This window comes from Cyprinodon tularosa, unplaced genomic scaffold (assembly GCF_016077235.1).
Source record: "Cyprinodon tularosa strain WSP-4 unplaced genomic scaffold, ASM1607723v1 ctg419, whole genome shotgun sequence".
Classification (NCBI taxonomy): Eukaryota; Metazoa; Chordata; class Actinopteri; order Cyprinodontiformes; family Cyprinodontidae; genus Cyprinodon; species Cyprinodon tularosa.
The window spans coordinates 1,046,449-1,069,636 of record NW_024039140.1 but is presented as its reverse complement, the minus strand read 5'-3'; the positions used below and the strand labels follow the sequence as shown (position 1 = coordinate 1,069,636).

At 36.7% G+C, this 23,188-nt stretch overlaps 1 protein-coding gene and 1 long non-coding RNA gene across 2 annotated transcripts; both read left to right on the top strand.

Annotated features, from left to right (window-relative positions):
• The first annotated feature begins 1,849 nt into the window (after positions 1-1,849).
• On the top strand, positions 1,850-22,699 carry LOC119792408. Its single transcript, XM_038299029.1, has 5 exons — positions 1,850-1,984; positions 2,067-2,245; positions 2,426-2,563; positions 3,585-3,726; positions 22,219-22,699. Exons 1-5 carry the CDS (start codon positions 1,871-1,873, stop codon positions 22,405-22,407), a joined length of 762 nt encoding a protein of 253 aa, XP_038154957.1. The 5' UTR covers positions 1,850-1,870; the 3' UTR covers positions 22,408-22,699.
• Positions 19,664-21,899, top strand: LOC119792409. Its single transcript, XR_005281987.1, has 4 exons — positions 19,664-19,798; positions 19,881-20,059; positions 20,241-20,378; positions 21,764-21,899. It is a non-coding gene; the product is annotated as an uncharacterized LOC119792409 (long non-coding RNA).
• Positions 22,700-23,188: the final 489 nt, after the last annotated feature.

The window sequence follows — 23,188 nt, the reverse complement described above, 5'->3', positions numbered from 1 at the left end:
CTACAAGCCAGGCACAAGCCAATTGATAGATCAAACTCTTGCCGAAACCAGTCGGGAGAGGAGCAAAAACATCTTTTCCTCTGAGAAAAGCCTCCAGAGCAGTGTTTTGCTCTTCTTTCAGTGAAGAAAAACTTGCTCGATAGCCACGCTAATGCTAGTTTCATCGACTGAAGCCGCCATATTCTTTAGACTGAACTGTTGCGCTTCTCGTTGTGTCACACCTCAACCCGCCTCAAAGCCAACACTGATTGGACGTTCGTTTGGTGAATGGCTCCAAATTTTCTTTAACGGAGAGTCTCCAGACTGATCTGCGAGTGAAACCTTGAAAGCTCGCGAGATCAGGATGGTCTCACGAGGCTAACCACTTGGTGGTGGAGGGAGAAAACACACAAACAACCCACACAAACTGGATTCCTAACAGAAAAAAGTCTTCGTGATTCTTACCAGCCAGCAGATGTATTTACTTTCCACTGTTCTTCCTTTTTAAACTCTAAGGTTCAGCTTGTCTGAAAATATGCAGACACAACTGACCTTGCTACCCTAGTACATACATATCTAACTTCAGTTTTTGGCTAACATTACCACCCTTTATAAACTGCTTTCATTAAACTTGTATTTATTCTGCTGTTCATTTCAACGCTTACATTTCTACATGTATTCATAGACCATTTCCTCTTGCATTTATTTGTAAGTTAATGTTATTTAAACTATGTTTTTTCTTGTTTCAGTTTTTACTGTTTGGTCTGCCGTCAGTATTTTGGTCCATAACAAACTTCCTTGCACAATATTACCACTGTCAGCGATGCAAATCAACTTCAAAGCAGGCTAATCATTTTGAATAAGTGAAATGTTGCTAACAAACACAGGACCGTTCCTAGTTTGAACATTTTTCTATTTCTCCAATAAATGAGGCCTCACTTACGACATTAAACTTTAATCTACAATGACACCCTTTCAAATAAAGCAAAGCATTAAAGTGATACTTGAATAAGACTTTTAACCGACTCTTCAGACATAGAAGAAATTGGTGTAAAACAATTATAATAGTGTTAAGAATGTCGAACTCTCTAGTTGTTGGAGAGTTTTACTTGTTAGTGGTGAACATTGGCAAATATTTAGCAAATCTTTGTCTTTAGTTTTAAAGAAAGCAAAAGTTCTGTGTTTATGTGAAAGGTAAGCAGGAGCAGTTAATACAGCTACCTAACTTTATCACAAACTATCTCTTATTTGCATTTGAAAATTATGACTTTACGGGAAATGACAGAATAGTGATAAATTAGGCTTCTGATTTATTCTTCATGCTGTAAGTTTGTTCAGTTTAAACAAACGTCCATTGTTTTTCATTATTTCTTTCCATCTTTTTGGTTTAATTAAATATTTCAGCAAAGTGTGTCTTTATACAAAACTTGATTTATAAAGGGTCAGATTCTGTTTTGTTAAGACTGTTCTGTTTTTCTGAATCTGTATAGATTCCCTGAAATGCAGTGAATCGGTAACCACTGTGTGATGATAATTATGAATATACACTGACCTAGTCTGCAGACTGATTAATTGAAACCCTGCTAAATTTCTTAAACAGCAAAATAACAATAACCCCACATTTGCTGAGAAGCACAAAAAGGCAGGCAGCGCATATCTTATTGCCTGTCAATGACAATCTTTTTTATTCACCCCTGTCAATTACAGAGGTGAATAAAAGACAACAAAACAACCCCCAAAAATATTTATATAGTTTTTGTTAAAATTCCACCAGGAAAATATTTGACATCAATGAATAGAAAATGAGAGGGAGTGGATGAGAGGAAGTCTGTGAGAGTATAAATGCTCTGGTGTTTAGTAACTTGTTGTGTAGAGACACTGACTTTTCAACATGTTGCTGTCTGTGCTGATGTTGCTGATTGTCTCTGGTACACAGGGAAGTCATTATCTTGGCACTGTGGTGACCTACTACACAAAGGAAACTTTTACAAATCGTTCAGTCTCTGTAAGTAAAGATTATCTATACATTACTTCAAGTTATTTCTTTTAAACTGTGATCATACCTGATAATTCCTTAAAATCTGCAGGTGATCGTTCGATTTAAGTATAACTTCAAAACCTGTGATAATGGTACATTTGTTTGCACTGGCAACTGTGGTGATGAAAGCTTAGTTGGTAAAAAATCTGAAGTTCAAACCAATATGTGGTGTCAGACGGAACAGATCACATCTCGACTGCTTCCCAACAACTCTCCATTTCAGCTTGTGTGAGTTTCAATTTATAATGTTTAGAAAAATAAGTAACTGTTTAGATTTTCTGTGTAATCTACTTAGGTTGATAAACTAAAACTTTAAGTATTATTTAATGCTTTGTCATGACAGAACTTAAGAGTATATAGATGGTAGATGTCTAGAAAAGGAAAACTTATGCAGAACATCCATTTCAGGTATGATAGTAATGCCTGGGTCACAAATCTATATGACCTTACATCATGGAGAGCTGTAGCTGAAGTTGAACTGAGGAGTCGGTCCGACACCAACAAACCAAACTCATCACCACAGACCACCATCTTACTGGTTCTGAGGTAATTCTGCTACCATTGAATTAATTATTTGCAATTATATTATTATGTCAATATGCAATTATATATGAAGGGTAATTGAGATCAATAATTCATCCATCCATCCATCCATCCAACTTTTTCTGACACGCTTAATCCCAAGTGGGGTCACGACGGGTGTTGGTGCCTATACTGTAGATCGACAATTCATTTCAGTTAAATGTAAATACTCAAATTTTATGATTAGATTTTTGTGTATTCCTCATTTTGCTGATGTGTCTTTGAATTAAACAAAGCTGATTATGTGCATAAAAAAGCCTGCTTCTATGAGGACAGAATCGATACTCACAAAAAAATATGCCTCAGCAATGGCTTAGTTTAATAAGGGGATTCAAATAGTATAATTTAGTTGTAAGATTATTCAGGGCCTAAAATAGCAACCGAAGTAAGCCACATCCTTGCACTGTTGTAAACAGGGCCGTTCTTTGGCACAATATTTTGATTCTTTGAAAGTTTAGAACTATAGATGGTTTTTCACTTCATAGTTGTGCATGTTGCCCATGAACACTTGAATGCACACTTTTCTTTAAATTGTGTGTTTTAATTGATTACGTTGCTGGTATTTGGAACTTGGTTTTAAATGTAAATCCTTTCTTGTCCCACAATGCCCTGGGAGCAGTTTTTCCTCAGATGGCCAGAATGGCATTGCGTGGGCATGTGTGGGACTTGAACTCAGAATTTCTGGAACCCAAGCACAAAACTCTAACCACTAGGCCATCACTGACAGCCACTTATCCCCTGTGCTATCTGTTTTGTTTTGCGCCCTTCTGTGCGGCATTTCATCATTAAATATTATTCTGAAAGATTTAATGGGAACGCAGATGCTTTAACTTAAATGCTGTAAATCATTATTTATTTAAAATCAAATTCATAGCTTAAAAGGATGGACAACAAGAATCAGACCAAACTAAACCATGTGTCTGACTCTTCTTTCACATTACCCCTGATAAAAAAGTGATGGATATCAATGTGTTTTTTCACTCAGGTTTCCTTCAAACTGCCTGAGAAATATTAATCTTGTGACCTTTGACCCTGATGGAGACAAGGTCAAATGCAGATATGCTGACCATAGAATGAAAGAATGTTACTCACCCTGCACACCTCCACCTGTTCTCAGCCTGTCCTCTGTAAGTAACACAACCTAAACTAATGTAGGACAAATACATTTCTTATAAAATAAAAATTATTTAAGTAGAAAATTGAAATATTTAATTAGTTACATTTTAAATTTCCACTAAGAAACACGGACTCCGTTCACAAAATAGGCCTCAAGCTGAGAAACAGTTTTTTTATTTATTTTTTCTATTGTTCAAAAGAGATAATTTGACCTTTTTTAAGTTGACTTCTGTTAAGTTTATGCAAATAAATATTTTATTTAGCTATGAGTGAGCTTGTGATGACTTGCTGTGGTGTCCCCCTGCATGAGAGTTTCAGCTTCCAACACCATCTGTTTGGTAATCTTTTGAAACCTAGACACTATATCCCTATATCCCTTCAAAGGTTCTGTTCTCTGTCTGGTGATGCGGAGCATTTGTTTATTTGACTGCAAGAGCACTCACAGAGAATCTGAGATGATGACACAGTCTGAACATTGCAGGGCAGGTCCAGTTTTTTTTATAGTGCTGACTTCAGGTCCTCAGACCTCAAGTAAATAAGAAGTAATGAGAAACAATTAAAAAATATATGGGCTGTTCAGTGGCGCAGTGGGTAGCACTGCTGCCTTGCAGCAAGAAGGTTCTGGGTTCAATTCTGCATTTCTGCATGGAGTTTGCATGTTCTCCCTGAGCAAGCATGGGTTCTCTCCGGGTACTCTTGCTTCCACCCACAATCCAAAAACATGACTGTTAGGTTCATTGACTTGTCTAAATTCTCCTTAGGTGTGAGTACATGTGTGAATGTTTGTTTGTCTCTGTGTCGCCCTGCGATGGACTGGTGACCTGTCCAGGGTGGACCCTGCCTCTTGCCCATTGACTGCTGGAGATAGGCACCAGCACCCCTCACAACCCCACTTGGGATTAAGCATGTCAGATAATGGATGGATGGAATTATACAATATATTATTTAAGGATCAATGAACTAAATCTAAAGAAATTACACTAGCACTCTCATAATGATTTAAATTACCTAACATATTCTACATGCAAATCATTGATTTGCATCTGACCTCAATATATTTAGTAGGATGGACGTCCATGATGTTTAAAAACTTCCATCTGGGAAAATCTGGGATTTATTTAAATAAATGTGCAATACATATGCAATGTAATAATATCTCTCACAATATTTATCTTTTCCTAAGATTGTTGGTCTATTTTATTTGTTCTTGCAGAATTGTTCCCTCTCATTCAATGCAACTTCAAATAAAACTGAAGGCTTGTACAGGTGCTGGTCATAAAATTAGAATATCATGAAAAAGTAGATTGATTTCAGTAATTCCATTTAAAAAGTGAAACTTGTATATTATATTCATACATTACATACAAACTCATATATTTCAGATGTTTATTTTGTTTAATTTTGATGATTACAAATGACAACAAATGAAAATCTCAAATTCATCATATCAGAAAATTAGAATATTACTGAAGACCAATAAAAACAAAGGATTTATAGAAATGTTGGCCAACTGAAAAGTATGAACATGAAAAGTATGAGCATGTACAGCACTCAGTATTTAGTTGGGCCTCCTTTGGCCTGTATTACTGCAGCAATGCGGCGTGGCATGGAGTCGATCAGTCTGTGGCACTGCTCAGGTGTTATGATAGCCCAGGTTGCTCTAATAGTGGCTTTTAGCTCTTCTGAATTGTTGGGTCTGGTGTATTGCATCTTCTTCTTCACAATACCCCATAGATTTTCTATGGGGTTATGGTCAGGAGAGTTTGCTGGCCAATTAAGAACAGGGATACCATGGTCCTTCAACCAGGTACTGGTAGCTTTGGCACTGTGTGCAGGTGCCAAGTCCTGTTGGAAAATGAAATCTGCATCTCCAAAAAGTTGGTCAGCTGCAGGAAGCATGAAGTGCTCTAAAACTTCCTGGTATGTGGCTGCGTTGACCCTGGACCTCAGAAAACACAATGGACCAACACCAGCAGATGACATGGCACCCCAAACCATCACTGACTGTGGAAACTTTACACTGGACTTCAAGCAACGTGGATGAAGTGCCTCTCTTCTTTTCCTCCAGACTCTGGGACCTTGATTTCCAAAGGAAATGCAAAATTTACTTTCATCAGAGAACATGACTTTGGACCACTCACCAGCAGTCCAGTCCTGTTTCTCTTTAGCCCAGGCAAGACGCTTCTGACGCTGTCTGTGGTTCAAGAGTGGCTTGACACAAGGAATGCGACAGCAGAAACCCATGTCTTTCATACGTCTGTGTGTGGTGGTTCTTGAAGCACTCACTCCAGCTGCAGTCCACTCTTTGTGAATCTCCCCCACATTTTTGAATGGGTTTTGTTTCACAATCCTCTCCAGGGTGCGGTTATCTCTCTTGCTTGTACACTTTTTTCGACCACATCTTTTCCTTCCCTTCGCCTCTCTATTAATGTGCTTGGACACTGAGCTCTGTGAACAGCCAGCCTCTTTAGCGATGACCTTTTGTGTCTTGCCCTCCTTGTGCAAGGTGTCGATGGTCGTCTTTTGGACAACTGTCAAGTCAGCAGTCTTCCCCATGATTGTGTAGCCTATAGAACTAGACTGAAAGACCATTTAAAGGCTTTTGCAGGTGGTTTGAGTTAATTAGCTGATTAGAGTGTGGCACCAGGGGCCATCAATTTTGAACCTTTTCACAATATTCTAATTTTCTGATATGATGAATTTGAGATTTTCATTTGTTGTCATTTGTAATCATCAAAATTAAACAAAATAAACATCTGAAATATATGAGTTTGTATGTAATGTATGAATATAATATACAAGTTTCACTTTTTAAATGGAATTACTGAAATCAATCTACTTTTTCATGATATTCTAATTTTATGACCAGCACCTGTATGCGGTCCAGATGGTGATGGAGGACTTCTCCAGAAAGCAAATAACCCTGACTCAGGCTAATGGGCCACAGGTTGTGAAAACTACCAGCGATGCCATCAGCAGGATACCGATCCAATTTGGTATACAAGGTAAAAGCTAAACCGTGTTTGCCAAATTTACAGTGGTAAAATGAATCGACTCTGAAAAATACATGTGATATAGTTATGTTAAGAAAAAGGGGGAAATATTTATTATCAGCGGATATGTTATAACCAGTTTGCATGGTATGAAGTTAATTCCATTAATCTTAGCTGTAAGAATAATTTCTGTCATGTGTTAGACATGCCACGTGCAGAGATATAGAGGATCTTTCATATAGCCAAAGTTTGCTGCTGATTTCATTTTGACATGAAGCTGTGCATGTCAGGGCTCAGACAAATGGACCCAGAATTCAGGCAGGGCCAACGATCAATATACAAACAGGTCTGCATTTTTATTTCCAGTTTAGAATTGAAACTGATTTTGTTTCTGTCCAGATATAACTTTGTATCTTTGTATATCATCCCCCAGTGTCATGGTTTTGGTTCTGTTAAAGTTTTATCTCTTAGTTTTCATTGGTTTTATTTACATTTTGTGTTCTAGTTGAATTTTTTTAATGAATTTGAGTTCTTAGATATTTTTTGTTTGCGCTCTTCTGTCTGTATCAATTAGCCAAACTGCCTTCATGACTCCTCTGTTCACAGCTGCTCCCAATCTGCCAATTAGCCTGCTCTTTGTTTATCTCTCTCATATACACTCCTCCTGTTCAGTTACCCTTTGCTGGTTTTTTCTTCATTTCTTGTCCCCCTTGTTATGGCTATTCCTGGTGTTTGGAATTTTTGATTTTGTGGATTTATGTTTTTGGAGTTTAGCTTCTGTAACCCTCTTGATATCAAATCTGCGAGTAACCTCCTTCAGCTTCTGTGTCTGCATTTGGGCCCTCCTCAACCTCCACCAGACTGAATGTTTTTTTTACTTTATTATTTGATAATAAAGTAAAAAACATCTTATTTCTGATCAGGAATTGTCATTTAAATTCCACATCAAAGAGGTCTCTTGAATTTCCTTCTCTCATCTCTGGAGTATTGCAAAAAATTGTAAATACCCTGTGCAGGGGTTATGCTGAAAAACGTATCCATGCATCTGTTACTTTAAGACTGGACTACTTGTAATTCTTAACTTTCAGGAAGTCCACAAATTGCAGGTAAAGCCTTCAGCTGGTCGAAAATGCTACAGCCAGAATAGAAAGAGAGATCGTATCTCTATCCTAGCTTCTCTTTATTGGCCTCCTGTTAAATCCAGAATATAAGTTAAAATCCTCCTTCTCACATATAAAACCCTTAACCCCAGGCTCTCACCGACTTCGGTCTTACCGTTGCGGTGCGGTGCGTGCGGCGCCGCAGTGATTCCAAGTCATTAAAAAGACGTAAACCTCTCTCACTGGCTGCTGAGCTGTCCGGCTGCGGTTACCGAGGCACTCCGGCGCTGCAGAAAATTCCGCAAGAAAGTTATCCTTGCGGCGTACCGGAGCCCTCCGCAACAAGCTCTCGCAAATATCGCGGCACAAACAGGAAGTTTTCCAATGAGAATAAAAGACTTCCTGTTTTTTTCAAAATAAAACACGTTCGTTTGCATGTATTGTCTGTCTTACTCATAGTAGAAAGTCAAAAAGTCGCCAAAAAATGCGGAGAAGTGTGCTGACACGCGTGAAAAATCCAAATGCGATATTTCTTTACTGGACACTTCCTTGTTTGGGTCGTGTTATCGCGTGAAGTTACGTGAACTCCAGTTCTCGCGAGTCAATCTCCGGACCTGTTGCCGGAGCCGCAGAGCCGCACCGCACCGTAGTCAAAAGGGCGGTGTGAGAGGGGGTGTGCGGGAGTTGCGGTCTCCGTCGGCTCGGTAACCGCACCGGAGTCAGTGTGAGCAAGGGGTAAGGGCCAAGCTTCAACTTATATCAGAGATTTGATTGTTCCTTTGATCCCTAACAGAGCACTTCTCTCTCAATCTGCAGGTTTTCAAGTGGTTCCTGGAATGTCTAAAAGTAGAATGAAAGGCTGATCTTTCAGTTATAAGGCCTTTCTCCTGTGGAACCATTTTATCCCATGAGGCAGACACCTTGTCTACTTTTGAGGCAAGGTTAAAGCTTTCCTTTTTCGATAAAGCTTATAGTTAACAGTGGCTCTGTGTAATGCCCTGGCCACCCTACTGGCCATCCCACTTGCCAGTGTAAGTTATAGTACCATCAATTTAGCATTTCAGCCCTTATGAACAGCCAGTGGCGTAACAATAAAAATCAAAGAATAAACCAAGATATGAGTAGGTGTTTACTTATACCTTTTAGTTAGTTTCAGTGTGGCACCCCAAGATTTTTAGTGGCCCCATCTGGCCAACCCTGTAAAACATTTATGGAGGCACCACTGGGCATAGGGATCCCTTTTCATCATTCTATCTCTATTCTCTCGTTATGCAGTATTTGTTAGTTCAGTCTCTAACATTGTCCTGCCTCTGCTTAAAATCATCATAGCAGCTTCATATGCTCTGTTCCTGTTAGGCTGTGACAAAATAAAAAAGATAAATATCAACACCTTTGTTTACAGATGGAGTTTTTTTCATAATTGGTCTTTCCTTCACTGTAGTCCTGTTTTTTTTTTTTTTTTTCTTACTGTGACTTACTGTATTTGTTCTCTCGCCTCCTCTGCATGCTTGGAGTAAGGGATCACTTTTGAGTCAATGCGTCGATGCAATCAGCTGGTTCTCCTTAGAAAACTTTTAAAGAATCTGACTGTATGATCTAGTGGTATTGTCTCTGTAAAGTTCCTTGAGAGGATGTGTTGTGAATTGCTGCTATGTAAATAAACTGAAATAAATTAAATGTGTTCTAGTGGACCCTGTAGCACCATCCTGCTCAGAAGGAGATTATCTGCCCAGATTTCTGCCTCCAACTCCAGAACATGGATCTCGGTTCTACTGCAACGTCAATCAGACTCTTGGGATCAAAATCAGCGGAATCACAAATCAGGCTGGGTGAGACAATCCAAATTAATCAAAAATAGATTCATTATAAATAAAACATCCATTCCGTGGTAAATGTTCACAATGCTTCTTAAGATCATATATATATATTTGTTTCAAAGATAGTCTAACATAGAAATGTTTCAGTTTAAACAGCAGTGGATAACCTAATTAGTTAAAATGGAAAAAGCTGGGGTGTTACCTGGGAAACCCTTCAGTTGTTGGAACTCCTGTATCCTGCATCCCCCAATTTTAACATTAAGAGGCTGAAAAAGAGAAGACTACTTTGTAGTCCTTACTGCAGCATGTCAGTTGTACCTCATCAATTTCTAGTTGTGATAGGAGCTGCCGTTTGCAGATGTTAGAACACTGAGTTAGTAGTTGTTTTTTTGTCAGTGTGGGACGCTTGTATAGTAGCATTTCATCAGTACCAAGTTTTCTGCTCTAGTCCATCTATGTCTTGTTCCAGTAGCCAATTTGTCATCAAGTTGCCCTGGTTCCCTAGCAACTGACGCGGACCTTGTTAACCCGGGCGACGTCCGAGCCAGTATGGCTCTTGTATTTGCGGTATCACTCATGCCTGAGGTAGGCCACTAAGCACAAGGGACCTTGCCTAAGGGTCCACCTGGATGTCCATGCCGGGAATCGAACCCCGGTCACCTGTGCCGTTGTTACCTACTGAGTTACCCAGTTGGCTTGAAATATATATATATATATATATATATATATATAATATATATATCATATATATATCATATATATATATATATATAATATATATTATATATATATATAATATATATTATATATATATTATATATATATATAATATATATATATATATATATAATATATATTATATATATATATATATATATATATATATATAATATATATATAATATATAATATATATATATATATATATAATATATATATAATATATAATATATATATAATATATAATATATATATAATATATAATATATATACATATAGATATATAGATATATATATTAGGGATGGAATGGTTTATGAAAACCGTCCGAACCGTTCAGTTCGACTGTGTTGCGTTCGGTTCATGCGCTGCTCCTTTTTCTCATAGGCGAAACGTTTACACTCCAGAGCAGAAGGTGGCGGTACTGCGACCAAAGCCAACCACCTGTAGTAAACAAGAAGAAGAAGCGAAGTAGCGTAGCCGGGTATAGCAGAAAAAAATCAGTTGTTGTGGAGAATTGTGTGGTTATGGCGAGTGGGAAAGAACAGTAGTTGGAAGACGCGCCAGCAGCACTTTATAGGTCTGCTGTATGGGACCACTTTGCATTTAGAGTGACCTACGATGACGGCGGAAAGAAAGTTGTGGATAAAAACAGTGTGCAAGCATTGTGCAACACGTTTTGTTTATACTAACAGCAACATGACTAACATGTCATGCTAACCCCGAAATCCCAAATACTCCATCAGCGCTTCGCTCCGCCCCGCTGCGCTCCAGACCGCCTGCACAAAGCAAAGCCTACAGCCTCCACTGAGGCTCCCGTCCGCTCCCCTCTGAGTTCCTTGGAGATCATAGAGGGCATGTGAGAGATGATTAAATTCAAAGCAGCAAAACATGCGGAAATGATCCATGGTTTCCGTGGATCACTAAAAATAATTACAATTCATTAATTTTTGGATTTTTTTCATTAATTTCATAAATTTTTATTTTTTCATGAATTTTTATAATTTTTGTTCATTTTTTTTTTTCGGTGTAACAATAAACATATACCGAACCGAACCGAAAACCGTGAACACGAAACCGTGAACCGAACCGAACCGTGGATTTTGTGAACCGTTCCACCCCTAATATATATATATATGATATAAATGTTTAGTCCAAATATAACTGTATTGCAGCTAAATATGCTGTTTCCTTCTCCAGATAAAAGAACTACTGCTGAGACGAGGGTTTCCACCAGGTATAACTGTTCGCCTGCTCAGCAATGGCTCAGTTGAAGTCAAAAATTAGTCGCCCCCTAGGGGCAACTCATGAAATGAATTCTATCTCTGTTGGGAACCATTACATGAAGAAGCACTGGGGCCCACTCAATCTATGGATTGTTCATGAAAATAACCCTTAACTTCAAAAGGTTTCAAGCCATAAATATCCAATGTAATACATTTTATACAGTGTGAATTAGTAAATCCATGAGAGTAAATCTTTCACAACCTGTTTATGGTGTTACTCATATATTCTGAGCTTTACTTAATTTTATTTTAACAGGCCCTGAAGATCTTTATAACCAATATTTTATGTTTTTTAATCCTTTTTGCAACTACTATTGTTCTTGTTGCCATGGATACAGATTAAGGGGACAAGGTACACATCATTTTTAAAAGTGAGGATCAAATTTTCATATTTGATATTTAATCAGTGCCTTCAGTCTAAAAAAAACTGTATTTTTCATTTTTGGATATTTGTGATGATGCGTAAGCAAGCTGTTTTTGCTCACACGCAGGAGCAGCTTATTACATACTTGGCAGACAAAAAAGCATTTGAAATAAGTATGCAGACACAAAGCTTTTCATCATAATGTTACCAAGTGATTTTGAACCCATCAGTGAAGTTAAAAACCCATTTTTATAGGACCGTCTTTGACAATGTTTAACTATTAAATGTCTTTAGTTTCAGTTTGTTGTCCAACTACCTGTTGTTATCATGTTTTTACCTTGGCTGGCTTTTATTCTGCCTCATTGTTCAATTAAATACATTTTAAATACTTTAAAGCACTTTAAATTGTATTTGTTCTAACCCGTGCTATACAAATAAACTCTTCCTGCATTGCCTTTAAACTTTTTTTGTTAGTACACGAATCACTGAAAGGATCAGAACTTAAAGTGTAAATCATATTTAAATTTCGAATCATTCTGGCTTAAATATGTATACAAATGTACTCTTTATCAGATGATATTGTCCCAAAAGTTAATAAATTTCTGGAAAAAAAAAATCCTGTTTTAAAATCAGTTTTTCTTTCGTTATCTTATGCAGGCCAGTTAGTTATACGTCAGCTTGTACACCTAAATTTGGCCAATCATATATAAATGGTCATCTGTCAATCAGATTTTTTCGATCATAGCATCTTGATATGTGGCAGCTAATATAAGCAACGACTGCCTTAAGAAATAAGAATCATTTCCTTTACCATTGAGTTCCATCCCAGTGTTCATGGGGATGGACGTCTGTGTCTTCTGCAGGCGTAGAGCTAACAGAACTGGCAGCGTTGCGAGGCAAGGGCTCAAACATGTACGGCTGTAAGCCTCCTACACCAAACCAAGCTTCTGCCGCCCTGGCGTCCTCTTCCACAACTTCCTCCCCGCTTTCCTCCTCTGAGCGGCCCTAGAGGACCGACTTTGGGGATGCCTGCTTTAGAGGGTAGTCCTGAATCCTAATTGGTTTCTTAAAACCCTCCATTCAAACATAGCTAAGGACCAAAATGACAGCAGTCTGCAATGAAGATATGAGTAGAAACACATAAATGAAGGTTAAGAAGGACAATAACAAGATATGTAACAGTTTTCTAACTGATATTATATTCCCTTCTCCAAATAAAAGAACTGAGATGGGGGTTTAAATCAAAGGCTACATTCACACCCCAGCCTGAAGTGACCCAAATCCGATTTTTTTTCTTTTTCGATTGGTACCCAAAAAGTAAAATGGGAGAAGCTGATATGCACTCTGACACATTTGTAAACCCTCATTGAATACCCAAAAATTTTTATTATAAATGATTGCTAGCTGACATCACTACCCTAATATGTGTCACTGACCTGTACTTCTGACTTGGGCAGTGGATGGCACAAACCTGTAATCTCTCTGCATCGTGTCAATCAAACATCTGTTGCTCTCCCAGCTTGTAGAAACAGCATTCCAGTGATTTTTATGTAACTCCTGTTTGAGGCACAAGATGATATTTAGAGGAGACAACTGTGAGAAACCTGTGATCCATGTGGCTTGAACCTGAATACATTCTGGTGCAATAAAATTCTGGTTGAAATGTCTTCCTTGTAATTTTTCTGAACTTTTCTTTTCTGGATTATTTTCCACTTATTTATGTTTGTGAAGCTTTTACACCGACATCTACAGTATTTGAATACATTTAAGCTTTTTTAATGCAAATTTTACAGTTGTTAATCATGATGAGGAAAAACATACTAATAAAACACTCTGAGATGAGAAACAGGTTGTGATCAGGCTGTAAAACCGCTAATAATAAAATGTGTCCAATCTTGGTTTCGCAGTGGAGAGATTTCAAGGGTGAATATTTCCCCAAAACCTTGATTCTATTACATTTCTTTTTGTTTGTTGTTTTTTCAAGTTTAGATTCGTTTTTGTGGTTCTGCTCATTGTCCTGCAGAACAACTGAAAACTTTAGCATAAGAGCAGAACTACGGTGTCCCTCTATTACAACAAATCATCAAGGTCCTGAAGCAGCAAAGCAATTCCAGACCACTCCAGTACCACCATATTTGATTCCCACAATGAAAAAACATTTAAAAATCTTAAAAACACTTTTAGTCCATGTGGGGGAATTAGTACATAGTGTTATTTAGTAATTTATTAAAATAACTTTCATTCTACTTCATAATGTCAGGCTGATTCTATTCAAGTAATTTCAGGATTAGTCAGGTTTTTTCAATAATATGCTTGGGGAAAGCTAATAAAACGGACCTCTGATTTTGTGGGTAATCACCATTTATATGATTCAACAAATGGTGCATGTTGGTTGATATAACTGTCTTTAAATGTGTGACATTATCACTTGAAAATGCATTTAGCATTTGATCGGGTTATGTTGGCCTAATACTATTTTTATGACATGATGAATGTCATTTAAGAATGGCAAAATACTAAAACATAACAAATCTGTAAGGATTCAGAAACACACAGCACTATGATCACCATTTTTCAAGTCATAACACAAATTATGAAAAGGACTTAAGTTTGGACTTTGACTTTCTTATTCTAACAGATAAATATACTTCAAAGCCAAACAACTGTAGCTCTGACCTAATGTTAGGAGAACTGCCATCCCAGGTTTGAGTCTTTTGCATTCATGAACAGGGTTTCTTCCAAAAATACATACAGTATGTAAAATAAGTATTGAACACGCCACCATTTTTCTCAGTAAATTTATTTTTTAGAGGTAATAATAGGGAAATTATCTGTCCTGTTCCCAGTCTGGTTTCAGAAAACAGAGGAAAATGTTTTAAACAGGAACAAAAGAGAAAAGCAAAAAAATGTTATCTCTTAATTTTGCTATACGGTAATTACCTAAAAGGCACAACCTCCAATTAAAGGTAAAACAGACACACTAAAACAATTCAATGCTCTAGAATAATTTCTTTGATCTAAAGTTTACAAAATATTAATAGAAACAAAAGTCCTGAGGGTTGTTTTGAATAACGTAAAACTTGAATGAAACTGAAAGTTATTCGGAAAAACAAACAGCAATGGAAAATCTTAGAACAACTCTTTCAAACTCATCCTCATTTCCTTGCAGAAGTATTCATATCCTTTTAACTTTTTTACATTTTGCAATGTTCAAACCTTTCATGGTCAACTGAAAAAAAATGTTTCTTCAATGACATATCAAAGGCATTTTTACAACCACTAAGGTGTTAAAAATCATTCAATCGTTAAACAAACCATGCTGTGGATGGCTTTCTCATTCAGCACTGAGTGGCATAGCTTATTTTACTTTAACAAAACTACATGCTGCTCTTGTTTCTTTTTCACATCTCTGGTGTTGCTACCATTTTTGACATATCCATTACTATCAAAATGTCCACAGCTCTTCATTGATTGTTTTTTCTCCAGATATAGAGCATTTATATTGTAAAAACATTGTCCTGTACAGTACTTTATTTGTTTATTTTCTTAACTGTCACTTATTCTGTTATTTTTGTACACTATTCTAAGTTCCACATTATGTGACCACTTCTGCTATATCCATTTGTTGCTATAACACCACAATTTCCCGATTGTGGGGCAATAAAGGGATTTTCTGTTCTATTCTATTCTATACATTTGTAAAGTGTGCTTCAGTCTGAGTTACCTGGGACTTTGATGGCTTTTACAACCTTTTAATTCCTTTTGCTTCATTTTCATATCTGCTCCCTCTTGGAAAAATCTCTTTACTTAATGCCAACCATTGAGAACCCATTGAAATAATACCATTAACAGGTTTTTAAATGGGTCTTTCTTAAGCATACCAGATGCAACCATGCGGCCTGACAGGTCAAGTGGAGGTTTAGACGGAAGCTAAAGTGGGTTCTTGCAGATTCAATAATTCAAAAGGTGGTAACTGATGCAAAAATACAGAAAACCAAAAACTAGAAAACGTCAGGGAAAACACACATGAGGATCAAGAAATGACAAGTAACCAGCAAAGAGTAACTGAACAGAAAGTGTATACGTGGGAGACAGAAACAATGGGAGGACTAACTAGCAGAGGAGGAACAGGTGTGGGCAGCAGAATCTAGAAGGGAGCTAGGAGAAGGAGACTGATACAAGAAGATAATAGAGGGTAAACAAGAAATACATAGAACTCAAATACAACTAGAAGACAACTCAAGAAATACATAATAAACATAACCAATAAACTAGAAAACACAGAAAAAACCATGAATCCAATTCCAACTGAAAACTCTAATCACTCACTTCACACAAACTTTCAGTTCTAATGCCATCTCTTAGATTATACAGCAGCAAAGCAAAGCAGACTGCAGAATCATGACATGGCCTGGGGCTTGTTACATCAGAACATCTCCCCTTTTATGTGAATTTCCTTATTTTTTGCTGTAATCCAAAGTTCTTTTAAGTCAAAGGTAAAAACCCATTTGCTTATGACTAAAACCAATTATTAGCTTTTGACTGTCACTGTCATCTGAGGTTTACGTTTGTGGTCCAACTGTTTATTACTACCTGTTTTATCATGTTTTTACTTTACTTGCCTTTATCTTTCTTTTGTTTTGTCTCTATTATAATGTTTATTTCATTCAAAGCAGTTTGAATTATCTATGTACTGATCCGTGCCTTCCAATCTTTCCCCTGAACAGTGGACTTTTGAAAGTAAACCCAATTTGCAGAAGAGGTTAGTTAATCACAAATGTAAGTGTATTTGGCTATTTCTGTTGTGCTATCTGCAACTATGGCTTTTCACAAAAGATGACAAAAATGGAAATGCTGAAGGACAGCCATCTGATCAGGTGACCAAAAACAACCTTTGCTTTACCCTGAAGTTTAACAAGTTGTTATTAGGAAACACACTGCCAACACTCTTCATAAATTATTGAGTGCAACTTTGAACAAAATCAACATAAGTTTCTCCTAAAAATTAACAAATGAGATTGACCAAATATTCATCAGAAAAATAACTATTTCTATCCACTAACATCCACATTCAGTGCAGACCTTGTAACCTTTGGCAAGGCAATATGGTGAATGACATCACTGATAAATATGTTGTCGCACATTTGCAAATTACCAAAAAATTCATTTATATTTCTTTGCAGCAGTCAAAGTATTAATCTCAATTTATCAAAATGGCAAAAATCAGTCAGAAAATGGTTTTTACTTTTCCCCCCCAGCTTTTTATAGTCATTGCACTGTCACAAGTGCAGATCAACGAAATGGCAGTGGGCGGCCATTGTGCGGCACCCAGGGAGCAGGGTCTTTGCTAAGGGACCCAGAGTAGCAGTCTGTGGTAGTGGGGCTTGAACTCAGAACCTCAGAATTCCAAGCTCTATGTCCTAACCACTAGGCTGCCACTACCCACATAAATGAATGCATATTAAATCAGGAATCAAAAGGGTTCCAGTTAAACAGGCCCCACATGTAAATTTACCTCTAAACATAGCTTTGGATCCTGCATTACCCTTTAAAACTGTCTGAGCATGTTCCTGTTTCTGGCTCTAGACTTTTGTCAATCGGCCTATTGACATCACCTTCAGATAGGCAAATCATGTTAAATGCAGAAAAGCAAATATAATTCAAAATTGGTTTGAAAGCATGACTGAGTGTACACAGAAACATACGCTGGACTGGACAACTTTTTCACAGATGTAAATTCCCTCCCATTCATTCAGTATTACAAAAACAGCAACAGCAGGAGTTACTGAACATGTAGCTTTAAGCAGTGAAAAATCTACACATGGCAAATTGCCTTTATTCTGAATAAAGCTTGGTACAAATACACATATGTAATGATCAGATTATTTGATTCTCAGCTCCATATAAGGGGTACATTTAAATTGTCAAAACATTTCTGATCCAAACACATTTAAATCCAATAAAGGAATTTTAGGTGTGTGAAAACATGGGCGGTAAGTGCAGTAGGTTCTGTGACAGGATAAATATATAATCTATATATTGGATAGATCTTAACTCACTGGCCTTTGCTCCAGCACTCTGTTTACCACGGGTCAATTTCAAGAAGCAAGTTTTACAAACTCAGGTTGAAATCGGCAACTATTAATTGATCTAGCATAGGGTCGGGAGCTCCACGTTTTCAGTTTCACAAATGCTGCTATGAGTTAGTTCAATCAACTCTAATTCTCTAGTTCATAAAAAAAATGTGGTTAACAGCACACTTTATGAATTTAATAAGGGAAAAAAATCATTTAGAATCCATGCTGTTGGTTTATTCTTAAAAAAAAGGTGGTATTATGATAATAAAGGTGGTGAATCTGGTGGTCGTCTGCTTCGAGCTCCATCATTCTATGAGGATACTTCCTACTTTTCATGTGTCCCGAGTCAAGCCTTTTGTAACTTCAAGGTTTCCTGCATCTGGATTATGATGTGGATCATCACGTAACTTTAACGGATTGTTCCTTGGACTGAGGGGCATCTTTGGTGTAAATTTCAATGCGCTCATAAATTTTCATGTTATCCTGTACACACAATGACAAACACACACACACATACTTTCTTAAAAACATAATCTCCTTGGCTGAGGAAACTAACTTATTTAACCTGCAACCTGATTTATTTTCCACTGTTCCTTCCTTTTTAAGCTCAAAGGTTCATCATGTCTGATAATATGCAGAAACAACTGACCTCGATACCCTAACACACACATATCTAACTTCACAGTTTATGGCTAACATTACCACCGTTTTACACAATTTTTTTATTGTATTTATTATGCTGTTTATTTCAATACTTACATTTCTGCCTATATTCAAAGACCTGTTCCTCTTGCATTTATTTGTAAGTTAGCATTATTTGACCAAATTGTTTTTGGTTTTTAGGTTTTACTGTATGTCCTGCCCTCTGCATTTTGGTCCATAACAAACTTGCTTGCACAATATTACCACTGTCAGCAATGCAAATCAACATCAAAGCAGCCTTATCATTTTGAATAAGTGAAATGAAGCGAACAAACACAGGACCGTTCCTAGTTTGAACATTTTTCTATTTCTAGGGGAAGCGAAACGTCTTCAAACCTTGGAAACAAAGTCCAGTGGATTTATTTTTTCATTTTTACGGAATTACTTGAAAACCTGCTAAATTTCTTAAACAGCAAAATAACAATAACCCCACATTTGCTGACATTCAGTAAAATAAACTTTTTTTCTTTCATCCCATGTCCTCAAGAGAAAGCTAGTCACACTGTTTGGTTTGAGATGCACCCAGCATTGTCAGATATGCCTGCAGATTTTCTGATGCACTTTCAATTGCAGAAGTGATTAAAAAACATCAAAACAAACTCCCTAAAGGTGGCATCAGGCATCAAAACAAAGCCTGCTGATGAGTGTGACATCTTACAAAAGGTTGTTAGATATGGAAGTGCATTTCCTTTTTTGAAATCTTCATACTTTATATGTATATATATATATATATATATATATATATATATATATATATATATATATATATATATATATATATATATATATATATATATATATATATATATATCCATGAATAGAAAATGAGAGGGAGTGGATGAGAGGAAGTCTGTGAGAGTATAAATGCTCTGGTGTTTAGTAACTTGTTGTGTAGAGACACTGACTTTTCAACATGTTGCTGTCTGTGCTGATGTTGCTGATTGTGTCTGGTACACAAGGAAGTCATTATCTTGGCACTGTGGTGACCTACTATACAAAGGAAACTTTTACAAATGGTTCAGTCTCTGTAAGTAAAGATTATCTATACATTACTGCAAGTTATTTCTTTTAAACTGTGATCATACCTGATAATTCCTTAAAATCTGCAGGTGATCGTTCGATTTAAGTATAACTTCAAAACCTGTGATAATGGTACATTTGTTTGCACTGGCAACTGTGGTGATGAAAGCTTAGTTGGTAAAAAATACAAAGTTCAAACCAATATGTGGTGTCAGACTGAACAGATCACATCTCGACTGCTTCCCAACTAATCTCCATTTCAGCTTGTGTGAGTTTTAATTTATAATGTTTAGCAAAAATAAGTAACTGTTTAGATTTTCTGTGTAATCTACTTAGATTGATTAACTAAAACTTGTAGTATTATTTAATGCTTTGTTATGAGAGAATTTAAAAGTATATAGATGGTAGATGTCTAGAAACGGAAAACTTATGCAGAACATCCATTCCAGGTATGATAGTGGTAACTGGGTCACAAATCTATATGACCTTACATCATGGAGAGCTGTAGCTGAAGTTGAACTGAGGAGTCGGTCCGACACCAACAAACCAAACTCATCACCACAGACCACCATCTTACCGGTTCTGAGGTAATTCAGCTACCATTGAATTAAATATTGGCAAAAAATCATTTTGCTGATGTATCTTTTGAATTAAACAGTGCTGATTGTGTGCATAAAAAAGCCTGCTTCTATGAGGACAGGATGAATACTTTCAGGATGTTATGGAAGGTGTCATTAAATCGTGACTGGAATAAATTTCTGACCTCTTATTCAAAACTTGTTTCAGGTGTAATCAAAATAGTCCAGTAAAAAGGAATGCATCAAAATTCAGTAAAAAGGAATGCATCAAAATTCAGTTTTAAAATGTAGCAGAAAGAAAACAATCAAAGAATATTACATTGCGACCAAAACCTATCAGATGGATTCTCACAAGCTTAAGTGCATAAAGCTCATATATTTTTTCCGTAAAAATTCAAAAAATATCCACTGGACTTGGTTTTCAAGATTTGAAGACGTTTCGCCACCTCTCCAGGAAGCTTTCTCAATTCAAATGTCTGGATCCGCAGTGAGTTTGAGTCTAATATGGACAAGGCCTTGTATTGCTTGGAAACATACAAATGGTAACCGATGAATGGGTCGTTTAGTTCCATCGTTAGCCTGTAATATCTGAACCTGTCTATGATTCTAGGGGTCGGTCGTTAAGGAGGTATTGTTCACCGGCTGGAGCGGGTAGGTCCCTCGTTCCTCTGTGATGGGGTGGGGGGTTTGGTGATATCTGGAAGGGATCATGTCTATGATTGAATTGTATGTTTTTGGAAGCTGGAATCTGAGTCCACCACCTCTGTTTAAAGTTTTTTTTTTTTTTTTTTAAAGCTCATATATGGCTCAGTTTATTAAACACACAAACACACACACACACACACACACACACACACACACACATGCAAAGAAAAAACACTATTGTGAGTGAAAATTGCACAACAGAAATAATTGTCTAAAAATAATTGTATCAACATAAAATGAATAATCCCTTAGTAACAGCTTAGTTTTATGTGTGGATTCCAATAATATAATTTAGTTGTAAGATGCACTGTTGTAGCTAATATACCCTGTTGGATATGTACTGTTCTTTGGCACAGTATTTAGATTGTTTAAAAGATTGGCTTTAAATGGTTCTCCACATCATAGTTGTACATGTTGATCATTAACACTTGAATACACACTTTTCTTTAAATGGATTGTTTGTAATAAGTTTATTTTCATTGAATTATGTTGCTGTCATTTGAAACTTTATATAGGTTTTATGCTTTAAGTTAAATGTTCTAAATCGTTATTATTTATTTAAAATTAAATCCATGGCTTGAAAGGTGGAACAGCAAGAATCAGACCAATCTAAACCATGTGTCTGACTCTTCCTTCACATTACCCCCGATGAAAAGTGATGGATTTAGATGTGTTTTTTTTTCTCTCAGGGTTCCTTCAAACTGTCTGAGAAATATTAATCTCTTGGCCTTTGACCCTGATGGAGACGAGGTTATATGCAGATATGCAAACCTTAGCATGACAGAATGTGCCTCACCCTGCACTCCTCCACCTGTTCTCAGCCTGTCTTCTGTAAGTAACACAACCTAAAGTCATGTAGGACAAATACTTTATATACTATCTATCTATCTATCTATCTATCTATCTATCTATCTATCTATCTATCTATCTATCTATCTATCTATCTATCTATCTGTCTATCTTATTTAGCAAATCTTTGTATCAAGCTTTTATCAGTTTAGGTGTTAGGTTGTTTGTTAATAGAATAATGTATGGAAAGAAAATCTGGGATTTATTTGAGTACAATAAATGTGCAATTTAATAGTATCTCTCATAATATCTAACTTTTCCTTACATTGTTGGTCTATTTTATTTGTTCTTGCAGAATTGTACGTTCTCCTTCAATGCAACTTCAAATAAAACTGAAGGCTTGTATGCGGTCCAGATGGTGATGGAGGACTTCCCCAGACAGCAAATAACCCTGACTCAGGCTGATAGGTCACAGGTTGTGAAAACTACAAGCGATGCCATCAGCCGGATACCCATCCAGTTTGGTATACAAGGTAAAGTCTAAACATCTGTTTGACAAATTAACAGCACTAAAATGCATTTAATTCTAAAATATACATGTGATAAAGTTATGTTAAGAAAAACTTAAGTTTGTGATTTTGAATACAGACAAAACAGAAGTTACTGTCTTTGGATTAAAGTCTTTGAAATAGAAGCTGAGTAGTCAGTAAATTCATTTGGATGGGATTAAATGGATCTCAGATACTAAAGTAAATTACATCTATTCTCCCATTCTACAACATTTTTTAGTTCAATCTCTAATATTATCCTGCCTCTGCTTTTTCTCATAGTAGCTTCATCTGGTCTGTTCCTGTTTGGCTGTGCCAACATCCTGGAGAGAATTATCAGCTGTGCTGCTGCCAGTCTTTCAGTGTTGTCCTGTTTTTTTTTTTTTACTGTATTTCCTCTCTTTCGTCCTAAAGGGCCTTGAGATGATATGTGTTTTGAATGACTGCTATATGAATAAACTGAATTAAATTAAATGTGTTCTAGTGGATCCTGTAGCACCATCATGCTTAGAAGGTGATTATCTGCCCAGATTTCTGCCTCCAACTCCAGAACATGGAGCTCGATTCTACTGTAACGTCAATCAGCCTCTGGAGATCAAAATCAGCGGAAACGCAAATCAGGCTGGGTGAGAAAATACAAAAGGCATAAAAAATAGATGCACTACAAATAAAATAAAAGATGTATTATAAAATTGTTGCAGAAATAAATTCCATTCTTTGTTACATCCTCACAACTTTTCTTAAGTTCATATATTTGTTTCAAAGATAGCCTAACAT

Bases quoted from the DNA above. Each gene is read 5' to 3' on its own strand.
- LOC119792408 (XM_038299029.1), top strand. From the start codon at position 1,871: ATGTTGCTGTCTGTGCTGATGTTGCTGATTGTCTCTGGTACACAGGGA. The intron at 1,985-2,066 runs GTAAGTAAAGAT...TAAAATCTGCAG, and splicing joins TTACAAATCGTTCAGTCTCT to GTGATCGTTCGATTTAAGTA. The intron at 2,246-2,425 runs GTGAGTTTCAAT...CATCCATTTCAG, and splicing joins AACTCTCCATTTCAGCTTGT to GTATGATAGTAATGCCTGGG.